We start from the raw sequence: 19,510 nt of genomic DNA on the forward strand, positions 1-19,510 counted from the left end.
ACAACAGGTCAAAAAGTGTTTTGACGGAAGAATGCTATAAACGTTTACTAAAAGATACGAAAGCACAATACTCACCCCACCCAAGAGGGATTGCTTTGTGAAACATGATTCAGTGCAAAAAAGACAAGAAGATGGGAAATTCAGTGAGCGAACGCGACAAGAATGAAGCCGATTTTGGAGACACATTATTCGAGATAGTGCATCTAATCTATCCAGAAAGTAGTGAAAACATTACCGGTATGTTACTGGAGTTAGAGCATGAAGAATTAAAGCGACTACTAACAACAACAAATCAGGGACAGCTTCATGCTCGAATTCACCAGGCTGCAGCAAACATCTCTCCTTCAAACGGCTCCGAAAGGTAAGATAAGCTTTCCGAACTTCAGAAAAAGCAATCTGATTTTCCCATTTAAAGTTAAATTTCGATTGATTTTAAACGAGTTTCTTGTTCGCGTGACTGAAATCGTCGTTTGTCATGTTTCTTTTTTTTTTTTTTCAACTGGGTTGATTGGCTTTAAATTATTAAGCTTATTAATCGTTGTTCTCTGATTGTTAAAAAATATATACATTTCTCTTGTGATGCTTTCCATTGGACCAGCAGCAGCAGCTTTAAACGACTTTTTAATTCGATGATCTATTGTTTTCCAAATTTCAAAGAAAAATAATTTTCTTCCCATTTTAAATGGGGAAATTTTCTTTTCTTTTCAGTTTTCTTCTCTTTCCTTCAAAAAAATGAAACAGAATTCTCCTTTTCATGGAGAGGGTAATCCACAGACAAATTAAATTGCTCAGTGAATGCATTGTAATATTCTGAAGGTAATTTGTTTGATTTCAACCCATGGTGCCTGTTTAATTTGTATGTCTGATGAATTGCTTTTTTAAATTACCAAATAAAACAAAACAACTCATTCAAAATGTGCAAATATATTAGAAAGCTCAGCAACAATTTTTTACCATTATTAATATTATTAAAGAAATGTTAATGGGAAAATTATGTTTAAATATTTCTTTTAATACCGCAGTGATGTGTAAAGCATACTTTAACTAAAACACACTTTCTTGCTGAAATAAAGTTTTTCCAGATGGGCTGGGGTTTGTACAGGAATACTCATGGAAATTGCATAGGGGCCGGGGGTCATTCTTGTGTTAAAAATATGGGAATTCCAGCGACTGGGTGTCTACATGAAATTCCCTTAACGGAGGGGTGTGGATCCATATTTTGTGGATCCACACAAAAAGACTGGTGTTGTTATATCATCAGTTACTCAAAACAAAATAATCAAAATACAAGTAACCATGGTTTTGGTGGTACAAAGGTACTGATAAGTCTTTCAATGCAATGGGTTGGAGGAGTCAACTGGATCAACTTGCTGGTTGAGTCAATTGAGTCCAACCTCCTGACTGGAGGAGTAAACTGCTAGCTCTAAGGAAACTCTGGTTTCCATACACAACATGAAAACACTAGAAGTAGTGTGTAGATCCTGAAAATATCCATGCCCTCCATTTAGTATTTTCGTTTTTTCACCCTCCCCCCTCCACCCCTCCCCTAAAGAAAAGAAACTCCTCTGGATGTTCCAGGCAGCTTCACTCTTTTTTTTGCAAAATTTTGTCTGTAGATATTCCTCACCCCCTTAGAATTTCTAATGACCTTCTGTGGGGTGGGTATGGATATTTTGTGGAATTGTGCATTGGTACTCCCTGGAATGGAATGGGAGAAGTCAACTGTAAGTAATCCCCAGGCAATTTATTAGGTTGCTGCAAAAGTTCTCCAGTACCAGAAGCATATAACCATTTCGGGGTTACCTTATGCTTCTGGCCAGTACCCATTCATACTTCAGCGTGAAGACCAAGGGCAGATCTAGGGGGAGGGTGCAGGGGGTGGGCACCCCTACCTGGGATGAAGCCTTCTTCGTATTTACTTTTAAAATTTGTTTACCCCACCAGTCAGATATGCCATTCCTTAGTGGTGCACCCCCTCCTAAGAAAAATCCTGGATCCGCCCCTGAAGAGGGTATTAGTTTCTTGCTAATAACACACCTCAGTGACCCCAGCCAGGGCTCAAACCCTGACAGGTTAGTCAAAAGTATGGCTCACCAACCACTGGACCACCACAAACCAAGTAATACAGTACCTAAAACTAAAGATCTCACTCTTTTTTCCAAATTTTAATGTATTTTCTATGTACAACCACTTCTATCTGCAGGGTAGATCATGAACAGACCAAGATTAACAGCAATGGAAATAACAGCAACAAATTCCAGAAGACCCCTCATCCTCTACATAATGCAACTACATATGACAAAAGGAAAATAATGGAGAGTGGCAATTCTTATACATCTGAAATTTCTGCTGTGGACCATGGAAACCTTTCAGAAAGTAAGCATGACTTAGGGGAAAAGATATACTCTTTAATTGAAGGGCGACATCCAAATGATGCAGAAAAATTGACAGGAATCTTATTGGAGATGGATGATAAAAGTTTGGGACACCTGATCAAAGATGCAGACTTGTTAGAAAAAAAAGTGGAAGATGTTTTGTCAGTCTTGCAAAATAGTAAAGAACAGCTAGAAAATGGGCAGTTGCAGAGTGAATCAGCTGTGTTAAGAGAGGCTCAAGATAAAACATCTATTGGAGAAGAGCTGTATGAGCTGGTTTATGAACTTAATTCCAATCAAGCTGACAAGATAACAGGAATGCTTCTTGAAATGGACCTTCCAGATTTAGAAATGCTTGTTAAACACCAAGCTGCACTTGAGGAAAAAGTAAATCAGGCTTCAATGGCACTTAACAGTCAGATTAATAAACATGAAACTACATCTTCGAAAGCTGTGCAAGAAGACAAAGCCCTTCTTGGGGAACAACTGTATTATTTAATTAGTGAATGGTATCCTTATCAAGTGGATAAAATCACAGGCATGCTGTTGGAACTTGATGTAACTACGTTGAACCTGTTAGTGGCTGATTCTGCTACACTTAAAGAGAAAGCTGCACATGCAGCCAATGTCCTAAGTGAAAAAAGCACGGAAAAAGAAATTCCGCACAGCTTAGCATCAACAAAAAACTCTGTTCAAGAGTCAGGAGATAAAGTATTATTATCAGACTCCGAAATGAAACATGCTTTAGCAGAGCAGATTTATGGCATTATAGAGCAGTGGTATCCAAACGAGGCTGAAAAATTAACAGGAATGTTGATGGATATTGACTGTAAAACTCTGGAAACTCTGGTCTTGAATGAGGAACAGTTGAAGGAGAAACTTGAAGGAGCATTAGTTGCTATACACGAAGCAGAACAAACTGAATCAGACAGGTGAACTCCTAATTTACATGATCTTTTCTTTCTGCATGGCTGAAGCAGGGCTGTCATTCAGGGCCGTAACCTGTAACACCTGTCATGGCTGAGTATACTTGATCAGCCTTTGATGTTACAGGTGAATCAAACTTGTCTGAAGTTTATACAATTCACCCATAAAGTAGCAAGTTTGTTGTGGGTGTGAAGATCAAGGCTACAGGTGAAGCAAAACTTAATGACAGCCCTGCTGAAACATCTCCCTGAAAATACACTTCCAAGAGATAACTGTTGTGTAGTGAGTTCAATGCTTCTATTCTATTCAAAATGGGAAAAATTAGTGAGGATGGGTATTTAACTTTCAAAAAGATTTAACAAAGCCACCCTCCATCCCAACCAGTGAATGATACAAGTCTATCAAAATTGCCATTAAATTTTTTTTCCTGATTATATGCCCCACTCTCCCTCCCCCTCCATTGCAGTGTAGCTTCTTTTGTATTTTATCTCTTGTCACAGTATGCATGTTCCAAGTGATAACGGTGGAGTTTGTTTTGTTTTAGACCTTGTATTCAGAGAGTTTGAAAATGCACCAAAAATATTTCTTATGCAAGTTTAAAGACCTCCAAGTAGTATATCCCCCCTGATAGAAAGGTCTACCCCAAAATGAACCCAGCATTTCTTCTGCCACTCTTCGTCTTCTTTAAACTCCTGATCTCCTAGTGGAGCATAAGCCAGTAGCCATTGCTTTCCAGCAGGTCCTGTTCTGCACAACTTTCTTTGCAGCAGCCCAAGTTGTTCCCTGTTCTTTTAGCTCTGCCATACAAGCTCGCCTCCTTGACTGGCTCAGTCTGCCCCCTCCTTTATTTTCCATGGAGGCTCCACTTCAATGCTGCCTTCGCTATACTGCTGTCAGGTCTCCTGAGGGTGTGACCAATCCTCTGTCAAACCCAAAGCTTTCTGACCTATCAGTTGCCACAGATCGTCATTTCTAATCTTCTCTTGCCATCTTATGCGAAGAAGGCTCCTCAGGCACTTGTTAACAAAAACTTGGAGCTTGTTTACCAGGTTTTTCATAGTCTAGCAGTTGTAAAAGAATATCTTTCCTTTTTCATTTCACAGGGAATTAGCTAACCTTCGCAACCAAGATGACATTGTCAAAGAAGAATTAGGAGGAAAACTGTATGAGAAAGTTGAGGAATCTCATCCTGAAAATGCCGATAAAATAACAGGGATGCTCTTAGAAATGAGTGTGGAGGAAATCGAGAGACTTCTGAAAAATTCACAAGAGCTTCTAGAAAAAATACAACTTGCGGAAAATGCTTTAGGATAAACATCATTTTCGGCATCAAGAGTTTATTAAAATGCAAGGTGAAGTAGCTGTTTCTGAGTCCAAATCAGATTTGGTTCCAGGTTCATCTTTAAAATTCTCTTTATGGTTTCCCATATACGGTCTGTCAAAACAACCTTATTATCTCATCCTGCGATCAAGCGGGTAGTTTTTTTTTCTTTTTTTGCTGTTTATATTCACTCTTTGTCTTCTCGCGCTATTTTTGCGCGACTCATATTAAAAGCAGACCACGAGCGCCAAAAAATCATAACGCCACCCTAGGTTGTAGGATATGTGCGATCGGCAGTTTGTCTTTCTGAGCAGGCCATAAATTGCTACAGTTTTGCAATTTGCAAAGAGGTACTTAATAGAAGGTCATGCTCATTTCATAGCTGGAAGAGGCAATCAGCTCAGCAACAAGTATCAAAACAGGTTCCCTATGAGCAAATGTTATACTTTTAGCGCACGTATCAAGAAAAGCCAATCAAATTCAAAGACAGTGCTTTTTGTTTAGTGTCACAAATATGGCCATAGAAGGAGATCTTGAAACAATAGCTTTAGCACCAAACAAAGGCTTATTAATTCACGAGGGAAATTCAAACTTGCTGTTATTACAATAGCGACATTCACGAGAGGAATTAAAAGATAGTCGATCACTGCACGAGCGGGAAATTTGAATATTAATGTAATGGTGAAACACATCGTTTACGGAAGGAAACGACTATTGCTTTCTCTGTCGTAAATTGTGATCACGCTGGAAAATAAAAATTGGTGCGATCCCAGGTCATCACAGTTTCTAAGGCAAGCTAAAAGCCTAGAGAAAGTCTGCGTCGAGGGCTAAGGTTATCGCTGTCTGTACGGTTCGGTGCATATCGGTAAAGGGTCTCTTTACGTTTTCTTGACAGACTGTATTTGTCCGCCTAGCTATACATGGGGAAAAAAATGCTACAAAAGGTCAAGAGGAGGGAAGGGAAGTTAGAAATTCATTATTGTTGGGATTCAAGGGTTAAACAGCTTATAAATCTTTGGGTGGGTACGGCAGATATACCATATAGTGTACAGATTCATTGCAGAGGGTATCAAAGTGATTAATTAAGGCTATTGAGTCTAAAATCTTGAAGATCTATTTTAATGTATAAACAGGGTAGTCTATATTATTAACATGAAAGGATGGGTAATATAAAAAAGATGCATGGGTAATATAAAAAAATCAATATTGAAAATAATGAAAAGGTGTGGTGAATAAAAAAAAACACTTTTGATACAGGTAGTTGGCATTGCTTCGCCCGTTATGAACTGCGAAATCGCTGCGAGATAATGCTCATTTGGGAGAGGCGTTGGCCTAAAGGCCCTGTTGCACTTGGGCCCCGTTCCACACTACGCCAGAGGAATTGGAAAACGGAGGTTTCATTCGGAAAACGCATCAAATGTTTTGCCGTCCACACTACGCCGGAGGAATTACAAGACGCAACAATCACCGGTCATTTTGGATTTAATTGTGTTAGGGGAAAATTCGCGGAGGGAAATCAAATCGTGACGCCATCGTTTTCGAAAAGCTCCGTTTTCAAGGTCTTTTCCGTCCGCACGAAAACGAAAAGCCAGCGTTTTCAAATTCCTCCGGTTTGAAGAGCGTTTTCGAAAAGCTCCGTTTTCGTGACGGGTTAGTATCGACAGTAGCCCTAACCGTAGAAATAAAGTTGCGATTTCAAATTTCTCCGGCGAAGTGTGGACGCTGTCTTAACCTGTAACTGGAAGTTCTTTGTTCAAATCTCGGCGGACACCAGACAAGCTGCGCCAGAGGTTGGTTAATGTAACACTCCTTAGAAACACGTAAGGAAGATTTTTTTCAGCATTGCAGCAGTCGTTCCATGCGAAAAGTAGAGAGTGATTCACTTTGTACCCCCGGGGGGGGGGGTACTCCCTTTTATGGGTTATGTAGGTATATGCAGCCCCAAAGGGTATGGTTTTTCAGCCGTTTTGGTCATAAACAGGGTATAGATTTGGCCATTTTGGTCTTAACTAGGGTATGGTCTGTACTCTAGTCTTGAATTGACTGTGTTTTTTAGAAGAAGCTACTTTTTCATCATTATCGATAAGACCATAAACCGTGAAGCCCTTCAAAAATTATGTTTAGGGCAACTGTGTCAGCCGCAACGGTCATAAATAAAGTATCAAATTTTTGCCCAGGTCATAAATAGGTTTGGAAAAATCGTAGAGTTTCGTCATAAATAGGGTAAGGGTTTTGGGAAACGGGTCGCACACCCCAACCAAATTTTTCGGAAGTACCGCACCCCCCCCCCCCTCCCCCCCATCCAGGTTCGCACCACACTTGCTACAACAACTGTCACAAGTGTTACACTACAGCTGGCGCTTTTTGTTCCAAATTGTTGCAAGAAAAATTTCTAAGTGTAGAAGCGCTTGGGCAAGACACTTTTAACCTCAGTGCCTTAGTTTCTTCAAGCAGGATCTGCATCGGAACTGGTGAACCTTCATGATCAGTGCGCCAGACAAACTTACTGCTTTAGCCAGGCATCCGTACCCGGATGTGGAGAGCAGCAAAAGGCTCTAGCCACTTTCACGCATGATCTCTGATGTTGTGGTCCAGTTCAGTTAGAACACAGCTTTGCCTTCCCTACCTTTGCTCTGTGAATTAATCTGGGTCAGTCTGGCGTAAAAATGACCGACATGACAATAACCCAGTGCATGAAAGCGACTCAGCGGAGGCAGGATACATAGCTAGCGGCAGATCTGTACCTAACGCCTGGTAGATGAGTTAGCTTCTCCAAAATGCAACGTCGGAATCATGTACATGTAGCAAGAGGCATTTAACGTAGCGCGAGTTTGTGAAAGAGGAGAAGGTGGAGTGGGGACCTGATTGACTCTGTTTTTCCTCTCAAATCAGTAATATATGCTCCTAGTACAGACTAAGCGTGAAACAAAAACACGCAAACTTCGTAACATTTCCATTTAATCTACAATTTTGTTGGATTTATTTACATGGACCTGATTGTTACATTAAGCGGCTATTTAACAATTAGACCCGTAGCCCGCAAGGGCTACGGGTCAATAGCCCATGAGGCGAAGCCGAATGAGCTATCGACCCGTGGCCCTTGAGGGCGAAGGGTCTAATTGTTTTAGTATCACCCAACTAGTCGGACAGAAAAGGTAATAATACAGTTAGCAAATGCAAGTTGAAGAAATATTTATTTGGGAATAAAACGAAAGAAAGCGTCACGCTCGATGGCGCCAATTTCGCTACTCGAGGACTATTACTAATAGTCCCCTAGTAGCGTAGCCAATCAAGATGCAGAATTTGCATTAGTCCACTAGTTGGGTGATACTAATATAAAATATACAAAGCCTTTCTTTTTTGAAAGTTAGTAGCTATCCTCGAAAGAAAACACACCTACACGTAAAGTCTCAAAACAGAACATTGTTAATAAAAAGTGTCCATTCGAAATTTATTATATTACTTTTTTCAAAGTCATAGAACGATTCATTTCTGACAAATAAATTAAAGTTTCTGCGAAGACCTTCAGTTTAATATGACATAACCTACTATAGCCGTCTTGGTAAGACAAAATATTGAATTGCTATCTTGAAATTCCTCGAACAGGCGGCTCTTCAACTGTGCCTGCTTTGTTCTTTATTTCCACAAATGTCGACGCTGAAATTGACTTCTGTTTTAGTTTGTACCTGTCCACCCAGGGTGAGGGAGAGCCATTTCTCAACGAGTACACCACCCTCCGTGAGTCTTGTTTTGATTTTAGCTGAGGCGACAGTCGTGGCTCGGATTCGCTCGGTAATGTGATCGGCTCGGATCGTAAACTGCTATTCCTTGAAGCCGCAGTCCGAGAGAGTACTGCCCCGTCTTGACAAGGTGGAGAGTTAGGATTGGGAACGAGCTCTTCAAGTGTAACTTCCTGCTGGAAGAAGATCAGTGAAACCATAATCAGTTGTTAATGTTGTCAGTACATACAACCAGGGCGGCGTAGCCAGGAAAAATTATGACTGAGGCGATGTCCATGAAAAAAAAAAAAAAAAAAAGACTGAGGCAGTGTCCATGGTCAGGAGCATATCGGCATGGTTAAATTCTCTTCCTATAGGTATAAAACAGCCATTTTTTGACTTTCCCCTTTCAAACAAGAAACTACAGAAACGAAAAAATGACCGAAGCAAGTGCCTCGGTTTGCCTCATATTGGCTACAGTCCTGATAGCAGGTTGCTGGAAAGTTTTCGACAATCACTCGACAAAGCTCTTTAGTATAATTTGAAAATTTTACTTCATGAATACAGTAACTTAAGTAAACAACTTGATTTATCGACGGAAACACAGACACCATGGCTAATACTTCCGTGACATGCCTAAATAATAACATGCAAGCCTAATTCATGCAAATGAGACTACCTATGGCAAGGAGGGCAAATGGTTGCATTCAGATCAACTGAAGAACCTTCAAAAAGTCTCCGTTTTAAACACAGCCAATATACTCAGCAGTAAATTAAACTGATTGTTTTCATCTTGATCAAGTTTAACCAGAAAACCTTTGTTGTAAGCCGGACAATATACTGGCCGTATGCATCGGCGAGTTTTAATCATTTAGCCTGCCGCAGCCAAGCAATGTTACGAGTAACCGAACCCGGCGTAGTTTCAATATAGCTGCCAAACGTTTCAGCTATCTCAAGTTCCCGAACAGCCCACTGTTTCTCGATGCGTCTTTGATTTAAAACTTGTTTTAATTGTCAGACAACAGAAATTGGGATGTGGGCCTCAAACTGACATTCATTTTTTAACTGATTTTATCCCCGGCTGTCATCTAGACTTGGAACAAACGCTTAAATAACTGTCACTACGAAAATGCGCTAGAAATTGTCAATGGTCTCTTGAGTTAGTTTTTCTTTATTACAGATGTAATTTTTTTAATAAAAGAATCATCTGCTGGCGGGTCAAGTTATATAGAAGCGTCCTATCGCATTATCGAAGGTATACTGGCAAACGAGAGGGAAGCAAATTTTCAGATATCGATCACAGACACTCCGTGACGTATCATAGCAGCGCCAACAGTTGAACGCAGAGATTGAGTTGCTTCTGTTTGCTTTCCATTCTCTCTTATTTTTTGAAAGATAAATTGCTCAACTCTTGATAATCACGCTGCACGGAATAAGATTTTCTAAACAATGCTAAAAGTTGCCAGGTGATTGTACGTAAAAAATCGACGAACTATGGGCCCTCTGTTCAGAAATTGAAGTTACAAATCCTGTCGATAGTTCATGGAACCTAACAACTGAAATGTTTTCTCTTTACGATTTTTCATTCCCATAACGTTTCATTAAAAGAAAAGCTGCATCTAGAAATTTCAACGAGAAATAAGATTCGCAGTAATACCACTAAATTGTGTTATAGCTGATTAGATCTAAGTAATTCAAGTATTTTCACGAAAACCAATAACACATTTCTTCGTCTCGCATTATCAGTATTAAATGCAGTGTTGCACTGAAAAATAAAGAAGACTGAAAAACATGCAGAAAGGAACAGCCCGATACTTTTTAGGCTTCCAAGCGTGAAGAAAATGTTAGCCATTTTACAAGTTTGTGCGATTTCGCCTCATAAGGGAAGTTTTAGTAGATTTAATCTTCCTTCAATATCGAACTGAAGCTGCAAAATCGGTCTTAGTTAACCGGCAGACACAGAATGTATCGCACTTTCACCAAATTTAACGGTAAGTTTTAACTGAAATTACTTCACGAGTAACGATTTCAAGATTTGTCGTGCTGTTAACTATTAAGGCAAAATGCCTCTGTTGAAAACTGGGACCGAGCTTGTCACGTGACTTACACGATTTGACCCCCCTCGAACACTGAACAAAAAGGGAACGAATGCAAAACTAATGCGAAGTCGTTGTTCTTGAATTGTATTCTGGAGTTTTTTTGTCTTTGAATAGAGTCTTTATCTACGAAAGTGTCGTTTGAATACGTTTTCTACATTTGGTGCCGAGACCCGGGAATTGAAACTGGGATTCTAGCGTTGTGAAGAACGTCTCAAAGGAAGCTGTTGTGAAGTCAAAGCTGCACTAGCTGAAAGCACGTGGACGACCAATTATGCCGCCGAAATTGAGGAATTTGAAAAAATTTCGCGATGGTCACCGAAAGTTCGTCCAGAAAACTATCGAACAAGCCAAAGGGCTAATCTCTGAAGGCAATTCCATCGAAGTGAAAAGGCTGAAATTTCTTCGAACCGCCCTTGAAACGAAAATGTCGGAGCTTCAATCGCTCGACCGCGAAATTGTGGAGCTGGTGGACGACGTAAAAACCATCGATACCGAAGTCTCTGAGAGCTGTGAGATAATGAGTTCCATTCAGGAGTGTATTGTTGAGTTAGAATCTGTTTTGGAAGCTCAAGAAATGCAGGGTAAGAGTCAGGAATTCCCTTCTGTGGCGCAACTTCCTCCTTCCGAAAGCGCGGGAACTTCTCAAGATCACGTTTCGAAGGCAAAGTTGCCGAAGCTCGAGCTTAAGAAGTTTCACGGAAATCCCATACACTGGTATCCCTTTTGGGAATCTTTCGAGTCTGCGGTTCATAAGAACCCAAATTTGTCTTCAGTGGATAAATTCAATTATTTGCAGTCACTTCTTACTGGCACCGCGCGTAGTACGATCGCTGGTCTGGCCCTGACGAGTGCAAACTACGAAAAGGCAGTTGGACTGCTTAAACAAAGATTCGGAAATCGACAGATAGTGATCTCCAGCCACATGGAAGTGCTCACTAAACTCCCCAAGGTGGAATCGATAAGCGAAGTAAAGAAACTCCGAAGCTTGTACGACACAGTGGAATCTCATGTTCGTGGATTGGAAAGTATGGAAATCTCATCTGAAATGTATGGTTGCTTCTTGACACCAATCGTTATGCAGAAATTACCGGAGGAATTTCGGATCGCTATCACACGAAATTTGGAATCGGAGACATGGAATCTGAAAGATATTTTGGGTGAATTTCACAAGGAACTGCAACTGAGAGAACAATGTCTTGTCAATAACAAGGATTCCAGGCCTTCACATCAGAGAGGTGAGTCGCCATTTTCTACATCAGCTTTGTACACTGACAGTTCTGAGAATAAACAGTCTCCTCGTGTTTGGTGCTCATTCTGTAATCAAAATCATCAGAGCTCTAAATGTAATGTTGTCACAAGTATTGAATCCAGAAGGGAAGTTCTTAAAAGGAAGGGCAAGTGTTTTCTCTGTCTCAAGCAAGGACATTTGGCACGTAACTGTCAAGCACCTATGAAGTGTCTTAAATGTCAAGGTGCCCATCATGTAGCAATTTGTGGTAACCCTGATCCAACCCTGGGTGGGCAAGATCGAGAACATGTGGCCAGTGTCTCTACTAGTATGTATGCGGATCAGTCTAGAGGGTCGGTGTTGTTGCAAACCGCAACCGCTGAAGTTGTGCGTCCGGATAATGACAGTTTTCCACTAAGTGTTCGTCTGGTTTTTGACTCATGCAGTCAGCGATCATACATGACTAAGGACCTTAAAGACAAACTGGGGTTATCAGTAATTGGTAGAGAGTCACTTCTAATCAAAACCTTTGGTGAGTCTGACGCCAGGCTACGAACATGTGAAATTGTTCAAGTGGGTATCAAAACCAGATGCGATGCAATTGTGTACATTCAAGCCTATGTGGTGCCAGTCATATGTGGCCCTCTGACCCAACAACCCACAGAGCTTGCTCAGTCTAGCTACGAACATCTGCATGACCTCAGTTTAGCCGACAGGTGTGGCGGCAGAGATTTGCCCATCAGCATTCTCATTGGTGCTGATTATTATTGGTCATTGGTCGAAGGTACTATTGTGAGAGGTGCACCGTGGGAACCTGTTGCTCTTGCTACAAAGCTAGGATATGTCCTCTCCGGACCCACTATGATTGTGTCTAACCGTGACAATGGTAACACTGTGAATCTTACTGCGACGCATGTACTGAAAGTGGAAGCAAGTGTCGTCGGTCAAGATGAACTTGCCTCTGAACTTGGAAAATTCTGGGACTATGAGTCACTTGGCATTCAAGATAAAGGTTCGTCTCTGTATGACAAATTTGTTAGCGAAGTTGAATTCACTGAAGGAAGATATCAAGTACAGCTACCTTTCAAAGAGGACCATGAGCTGCTTCCAGATAATTTTGCTTTGTGCAAATCAAGGTTGGTCTCACTACTGAAACGTCTGAAATTAAAGCCCGAGATGTTAAAGCACTATGATGATGTCATCCAAGATCAGCAACAACAAGGAATTGTGGAACCTGTGGATCAAGGTGTCAACAATGGTGTGGGAAAAGTACATTACATTCCTCATCATGAAGTGATTCGCGTGGACAAGGACACCACAAAACTTCGTATTGTTTATGATGCCAGTGCACGATCAGGAAAGAACACATCATGTCTCAATGACTGTTTGTATGCTGGTCCACCACTATCTCCCCTCATCTATGACATCCTCCTGAGGTTCCGGGCTCACAAGACAGCCCTCATAGGAGACATTGAGAAAGCTTTTCTAAATGTTTCAGTTCACCCCAAAGATCGTGACTATCTTCGTTTCCTGTGGGTTGATGATGTCACAAGCAGCCACCCGAACCTACAAGTTTATCGATTTGCAAGAGTTGCATTTGGCGTCTCCGCAAGTCCGTTCCTATTGAATGCAACAATTCGTCATCACTTGACTTCTGCTGACATCCCCAAAGAATTTGCTGAGAGAGTTCTGAAAAGTCTGTATGTGGATGACTTTGTTGGTGGAGATGATTCTGACAATTCTGTTTTCGAGATGTATGAGAATCTGAAGTCATCCTTCAAGAGCGGAGGCTTCAATATGAGAAAATGGGTCTCCAACTCTGAAGCCCTTCAGGAAAGAATTGAACAATCTGAAAGCCAGTCTTCTCAAGTTACAAGCAAGTCTGTCAAGGAGCACCCTGTTCAAGAGGAAGATCAAACCTTCTCGAGTTCCCTGTTTGAGACGTCAAAGAACCCCAGCACAGCAAAACTGAAAGTACTGGGAGTTGGATGGGATAGACGAAATGATTTGTTACTCTTGGATCTGGCCTCTCCACTAGAAACTAGCAATACTTGTCCAGTTACGAAGAGAGCAATTCTTGGTACAACAAGCAAGTTGTATGATCCCCTGGGACTAATTAGTCCAGTCATCATTCTACTGAAGATCATCTTTCAATCTATTTGCAAGACAAGAGTGGGTTGGGATGACCCCGTGGATTCATTCATCCATGAACAGTGGTTAAAGCTTGTTCAAGATGCTAAGAAGGTGGGGGTGGTGGAAGTGAGGAGACACTACCACCTTGGCTTGTCATCAGGAGATTTACAAAGCATTCAACTCCATGGTTTTGCGGATGCAAGTGAGAAAGCATATGGAGCAGTTGTGTATTTACGCCTTGAAACAACTACTGGAACTGTCTTCACCCAGCTTTTATCGTCAAAAACCAGAGTTGCTCCGATAAATGGAGAAACCATACCTCGACTGGAGTTACTAGGTGCTCTTGTTCTGGCCCGACTGGTCAATGCTGTGTTGACAGCATTTGACGGAGCATTGGAAGTTGATGCTGCGTTCTTCTGGTCAGATTCGCAAATTGTTCTGTGGTGGATTTGGGGTGTAAACAGAGAATTCAAGCAATTCATTCAAAACAGAGTGGTTGAGATCCGTCGACTTACAAAGCCAACTCAGTGGAATTATTGCCCCACAGAATCCAATCCAGCTGACATCTGCTCACGTGGTACAATGACCTCGAAACTGATCACCAACCAATTGTGGTGGAGTGGTCCTGAGTTCCTTAGAAAGGAAAAGCAGTGGTGGCCAAGCCTTGCAATTAACTCTGCTGAAGTCATAAGTGACGATTCAGATCCTTGCCTAGAACTGAAGAAGGGAAGCTGTAACAGCCACACAAAGCAGCATGATGGTACAGTTCTTGCAAACATTGCCTCTGGAGAGGTGACGTCAGAAAAGTCACTAAATCTTGATTGCATCATTCCCTTGGAAAGGTTCAGTAGTCTTCAAAGACTTGTGCGAGTCACTGCATATGTTGTGCGATTTGTTTCTAATCTCAAGCAAAGTAAAATGAAGAAGAGGTTAGTGGATGGAGTAATAAGGCATGAAGAGGTGGATTGTGCAAGAGAGCTTTGGATCAAGGAGGTTCAGAAATCTGTATACAACAACAAGAACTTTGACCAGGTCAAGATCTCATTATCACTGTTTACAGATGACAAGGGAATTCTGAGGTGTGGTGGTCGTCTTAAAAATGCCCCGATTCCGTATGATGCTCGTTTTCCAATATTCCTTCCAAGATGTTCACGACTAACTTACCTAGTGATAAATGATTGTCATCTCAAGGTTCTTCACAATGGTGTGAGGGACACTCTCACAGAGCTAAGGTCAAGATTCTGGGTAACAAAAGGAAGGCAGACTGTGAAAACTGCGATAGGAAAATGTTCTGTTTGTAAGAAGTTAGAGGGCAGAAGCTATACAGTTCCTCCTCCCCCACCTCTTCCTGAATTTCGATTGAGCGATGACTTTGCTTTTACTCGAGTAGGAGTGGACTTCGCTGGGCCCATGTATGTCAAGGATGTATTCTCAAAGAATGGAGATTTGAACAAGGTCTATATAGCTTTGTTCACGTGCGCTGCAACCCGAGCTGTTCATCTGGAACTTGTCCCAAATCTGAGTGCGGAAAGTTTTATCAGAGCCCTTACTCGCTTTAAAGGGAGACGAGGAATTCCTGTCTTGATTGTCAGTGACAATGGGAAAACATTTAAGGATTCAAGAGTGCAGGCATATTGTCAGTGCGACGGTACACAGTGGAGGTTCAATGTCGAAGCGGCCCCTTGGTGGGGTGGTTTCTTTGAACGTCTAGTAAAATCAGTCAAGTTGAGTTTGAAGAAGGTCATACGAAATGCCCGGTTAAACTATGACGAGCTGTCTACTGTCCTTGTAGAAGTGGAAGCAGCCTTGAATTCACGACCCTTGACATATGTCTTCGATGAAATGGAGGAACCATTAACACCTTCACACCTGATTGTGGGCCGCAGAATTTTGTCAGTACCATCAAAGAACTCATCGAACGAAGTTGATCAAACTGAGGGAACACTTACAAGAAGAGCCAAATTCTTACAGCGAACACTGGATCATTTTTGGAACCGATGGAAGTCTGAGTATCTCACACAACTTAGAGAGTACCATCGCTACTCAAAGAGAGCAAATTCTGTCCGTAAAGTGCAAGTGGGAGATATTGTGTGTCTACATGAGAACAAAACCCCGAGACAGCAGTGGCGGCTTGGGAAGATCGAACGATTACTTCCTGGTCGAGATGGTCATGTTCGAAGTGCAGTGGTGAGAGTCAAGTCTGGTAATTCGCCAACCGCGGAATGGAGACGCCCATTGCAGAGGCTCTATCCCCTGGAAGTGAGGTTGGATAATGGAACTGCCAACCCTGTGCCCCGAGTGGCAAATGTTCCTGTTACAGTAGTGAGGGACGAGGATGTCCCAGTTGTCGTCGTGAATTCTGACTAAGATAGATGTATTGAGTTCATTCTGTTATATAGAGTTTATGCTCGTAAGATTGTTTCAACTTTAAATGAACTTTGAACTTTGATTGATGACGTCAATCAACGCGGGGGAGTGTGTTGAAAACTGGGACCGAGCTTGTCACGTGACTTACACGATTTGACCCCCCTCGAACACTGAACAAAAAGGGAACGAATGCAAAACTAATGCGAAGTCGTTGTTCTTGAATTGTATTCTGGAGTTTTTTTGTCTTTGAATAGAGTCTTTATCTACGAAAGTGTCGTTTGAATACGTTTTCTACAGCCTCACTGATTAGGGCAAGGGAAGCTTTCGAAGTCGTTTTGAAATCCCAAGAATTATCACTGGAAAAAAAAAATTGGTGAGATAATTCAAAAGATTCTTTATTCAACTCAGTCAAAAAAGGTTATGAACTAAGTCTGCCCCTCAGTCAACAACGAAGCACATTTTTTCGTCGGAAAAGCTTCCAAATGGGACCCCGTTGATGACACTGTTGTGCACCATGGCAACTTCGACCGCCAAGACTTAACGTTTGAATTACGTTATTACACATCTCCTTCTATTAACGCTAATTTAAGAAAGCAGGGACACACAAGAACGATCTTTTCTCAAATGCTTTATAACGCTGTTTTGTGTGCTTTAAACGTAGGTAGGTTAATTCTAGCCTGAGCAATAAAATTGTTATCTGTTCGGCTGTTCGGCTGTTCTAGGGGAACTCGAGTCTTCCCGAATTTATTATGGCTTTAAATAGTTTCCATTTCCTGAAAACCTTAGGTGTTATTACCTTTCCGAAAATCATAGCTGACCTTTTTTTTTCGTACCCAAAATGACATTTTTGACAATCCGAAAACAACACAAGCTATAGGCAAAATTTTTCATATCACGAAAATTCGAGATGATTAAAATCGGAGGAGATTAAAGGCCTTCTGCAAAGATATCACCCATAATTTACCGAAACTATCCATTGGGTGCTCCTGTAAAAGGTAAAAAAAGCAAACCTACTTGTTCTTCTTTGTAAGCATTGCCCAAAGCAGTGGTTGTTGATCTAACCCGGGAAGGGAAGAAACCATTGAAGATTCGTCTTGGTTTGTGCATGGGACGAATTTCTTGGAACGATTTCAGCGTGTTAAAATCGATGATTTTCGGGCAGCTGAACTGCCTCCTGTTCTTAGAATTCTTTCGTTCTTCTGCTAGCATTCTTGATTCAGTTCGCTCGCTATTTCTTGTTTGCCTGTCGTCGAGAAGCACTCCGGATTTTGTCGGTTTGTTGAAGACATTTGAGGACGCCGGGTAAAACCCTTTCTTGTCCCCAACAAAAATCTTGTCTTCGAGGCTCGGAAAGACAATAATTTTCAAGGATGTCACGGGATCCATAGCGAGGATAAACTTCTCTCAGAGGTTTGCGTGAAAAATGCTTTTGCCAGACACGGACTCCCACATTGCAAAACAACAAGATCGTCTCGTTAGGAAATGAAGCGATTAAGGAGCTTCGAATCAGCCACTTGACAATCTCTGTTATGCAAAAGACTCATTCAAGTAGGATTTGGACAAGCTGGCTGTCTGTTGATAATGAGAAAGCCACTAGCCAATTAAAAGCCAACAAGATGATTCCCTTGTGAGCTAAACTGTTGTGTAAAGGGCCGGCATAGGGCTTATTAACTGATCGGAACAAAAAATTCTGATGTCATTAGGTGAGCTAGAAAAGAGTCTTTTCAACCGTGCGATAACAATTACCGGCACGGTCTTTTTTTTGTCTTGAAGCCAGTAACCTTCTCTATTGGAAAGTTGTTTGTGTGTGTATCCTGAACGGTAAGCGATCGCTTTTTTAGTTCGAGCTCAAGACAAATAACGGACGTTCACCGATATACGCGAATAAACAGTATGAGAATGATATATAAATGATTCCACTTCGCTTTTGTTGGCGAGGATTAGTGAATTAGATAATCATTGAAATTTATGCAGATATTTTTCGTTGCTGACGCCGACTTTTGTTTTATTTTTAAGTAGTTTGTTTTTCTGAATTGATCCTGATCCTGCTAGAATGATTTCTTTTTAAGGACGAAAACAGCCCTGACAACGGGTGTTTCTTTTAGAAAAGCAGTTTGGTTTTGTGTAACTGGGAAGGTCTTACTGCTCGAATTTTACCTGGACCTTTTCACGCTAATTTCACGTTGCTCTCACAATGAACAAAACTAGAGCCTCGTTAAAAGACTTTTAATTTCAAAGTAATGGAGCTTATTCATCACACCTATATTGCAATGTTAACCTTGTCATCTAAACTTGCGGAAAATCACTTTGAGCTATTCATATTAATATTACAGATGTCGCTTTTAATTGTTTGGGAGTAGTTTGTACGGAAATGAGGATCCACGCCTATCCTAGCACACAAGACTTTCAGTCCGAATGTTTTTCGGCATGTCCTGGAACGCAAAAGAGATAAAGTCGATGAAAAAAATCTTAAATTTTAAACGAAAAGAAAAGAAAAGAACGGGAAAATAATGTTACAAGTCTTAATCCCAGACCGCGACGACTTAGGCCATCCTCATAAAATGTTGCGCCTCCCATCGTCGACCGATCCAGCTTTTTCTTCTTTTTCCTCGCGCGTTCCAGGTTTGATTTTTATTCTTAAGAACGTTTTAGAACACCTTTTAGGCCTTTTAGAGTGATATCGGCTCGTGCCAAACTTGCGGTCTTAGTGAAGATGTAATCAAGTCTTCCTTTCAATTATTTTTATGCTTTAAAAATTGTCAAAATTTTTTCTCGACATATCGATATCTTTCCTTTTTTCAGTCCTTTAAACGACCGAACTGACCCAGTTTAACGAAAGAGGGGGTGATGGGCGACTAAAAACTTTTTCCAGGGATGGTCCAGTAGGAAATACAATAAATATAATAGTTTGAACCAAATTTATATTAAATATATTTAACTTCAGTTTTCATTAAATTCTAAACTAAAATTGTCTTTGAGCTCATTACAAAAATTGTAAATTTTTATCAATTTCGAATACGTGCCCGTAAACAATTATGGTGAAAACTTCTGTTACCAGCATTCCTGACTGAGATTGGATGAAAAGCAGGAGGTACTAAGAAGTAAGCACTCGAGGTATCTTAAGAAGACGCGACCTACCAAATGTTTCAAATTGCGTCAAAACTACAGTCATGTAAGTCGCGACTTTCTAAACACGAGGCGTTAATAATGTATGGATAGCATTACGGGTGAGCAAAATCGTTACCAAGAAACGTTCCTAACTTTTGATGCAGACTAACCCACCAAACATGATTGACTTTTTAAGTCCAAGTATACTACCAATTAAGACCTGATTCCAGGTG

The 19,510-nt window shown here is 41.0% G+C and overlaps 3 protein-coding genes across 3 annotated transcripts; 2 read left to right on the top strand and 1 right to left on the bottom strand.

The window, feature by feature from the left end:
- The first annotated feature begins 5 nt into the window (after positions 1–5).
- On the top strand, positions 6–5,877 carry LOC110046409 (uncharacterized). Its single transcript, XM_020752093.2, has 3 exons — positions 6–361; positions 2,204–3,307; positions 4,406–5,877. The coding sequence occupies exons 1-3, from the start codon at positions 105–107 to the stop codon at positions 4,614–4,616; spliced, it is 1,572 nt and encodes a 523-aa protein (XP_020607752.1). The 5' UTR covers positions 6–104; the 3' UTR covers positions 4,617–5,877.
- A 1,687-nt stretch (positions 5,878–7,564) lies between these two features.
- LOC110046386 (uncharacterized) lies at positions 7,565–17,721 on the bottom strand. Its single transcript, XM_089290041.1, has 2 exons — positions 17,184–17,721; positions 7,565–8,536 (listed from the first exon to the last, which is right to left on the bottom strand). Exons 1-2 carry the CDS (start codon positions 17,553–17,555, stop codon positions 8,207–8,209), a joined length of 702 nt encoding a protein of 233 aa, XP_089146167.1. The 5' UTR covers positions 17,556–17,721; the 3' UTR covers positions 7,565–8,206.
- On the top strand, positions 10,410–16,169 carry LOC149112248 (uncharacterized). Its single transcript, XM_089288796.1, has one exon. The coding sequence runs from the start codon at positions 10,713–10,715 to the stop codon at positions 16,167–16,169; it is 5,457 nt and encodes a 1,818-aa protein (XP_089144922.1). The 5' UTR covers positions 10,410–10,712.
- Positions 17,722–19,510: the final 1,789 nt, after the last annotated feature.

The sequence above is a fragment of the Orbicella faveolata genome, unplaced genomic scaffold, assembly GCF_042242905.1.
Source record: "Orbicella faveolata isolate gen_17 unplaced genomic scaffold, um_ofav_v1 contig_2, whole genome shotgun sequence".
Classification (NCBI taxonomy): Eukaryota; Metazoa; Cnidaria; class Anthozoa; order Scleractinia; family Merulinidae; genus Orbicella; species Orbicella faveolata.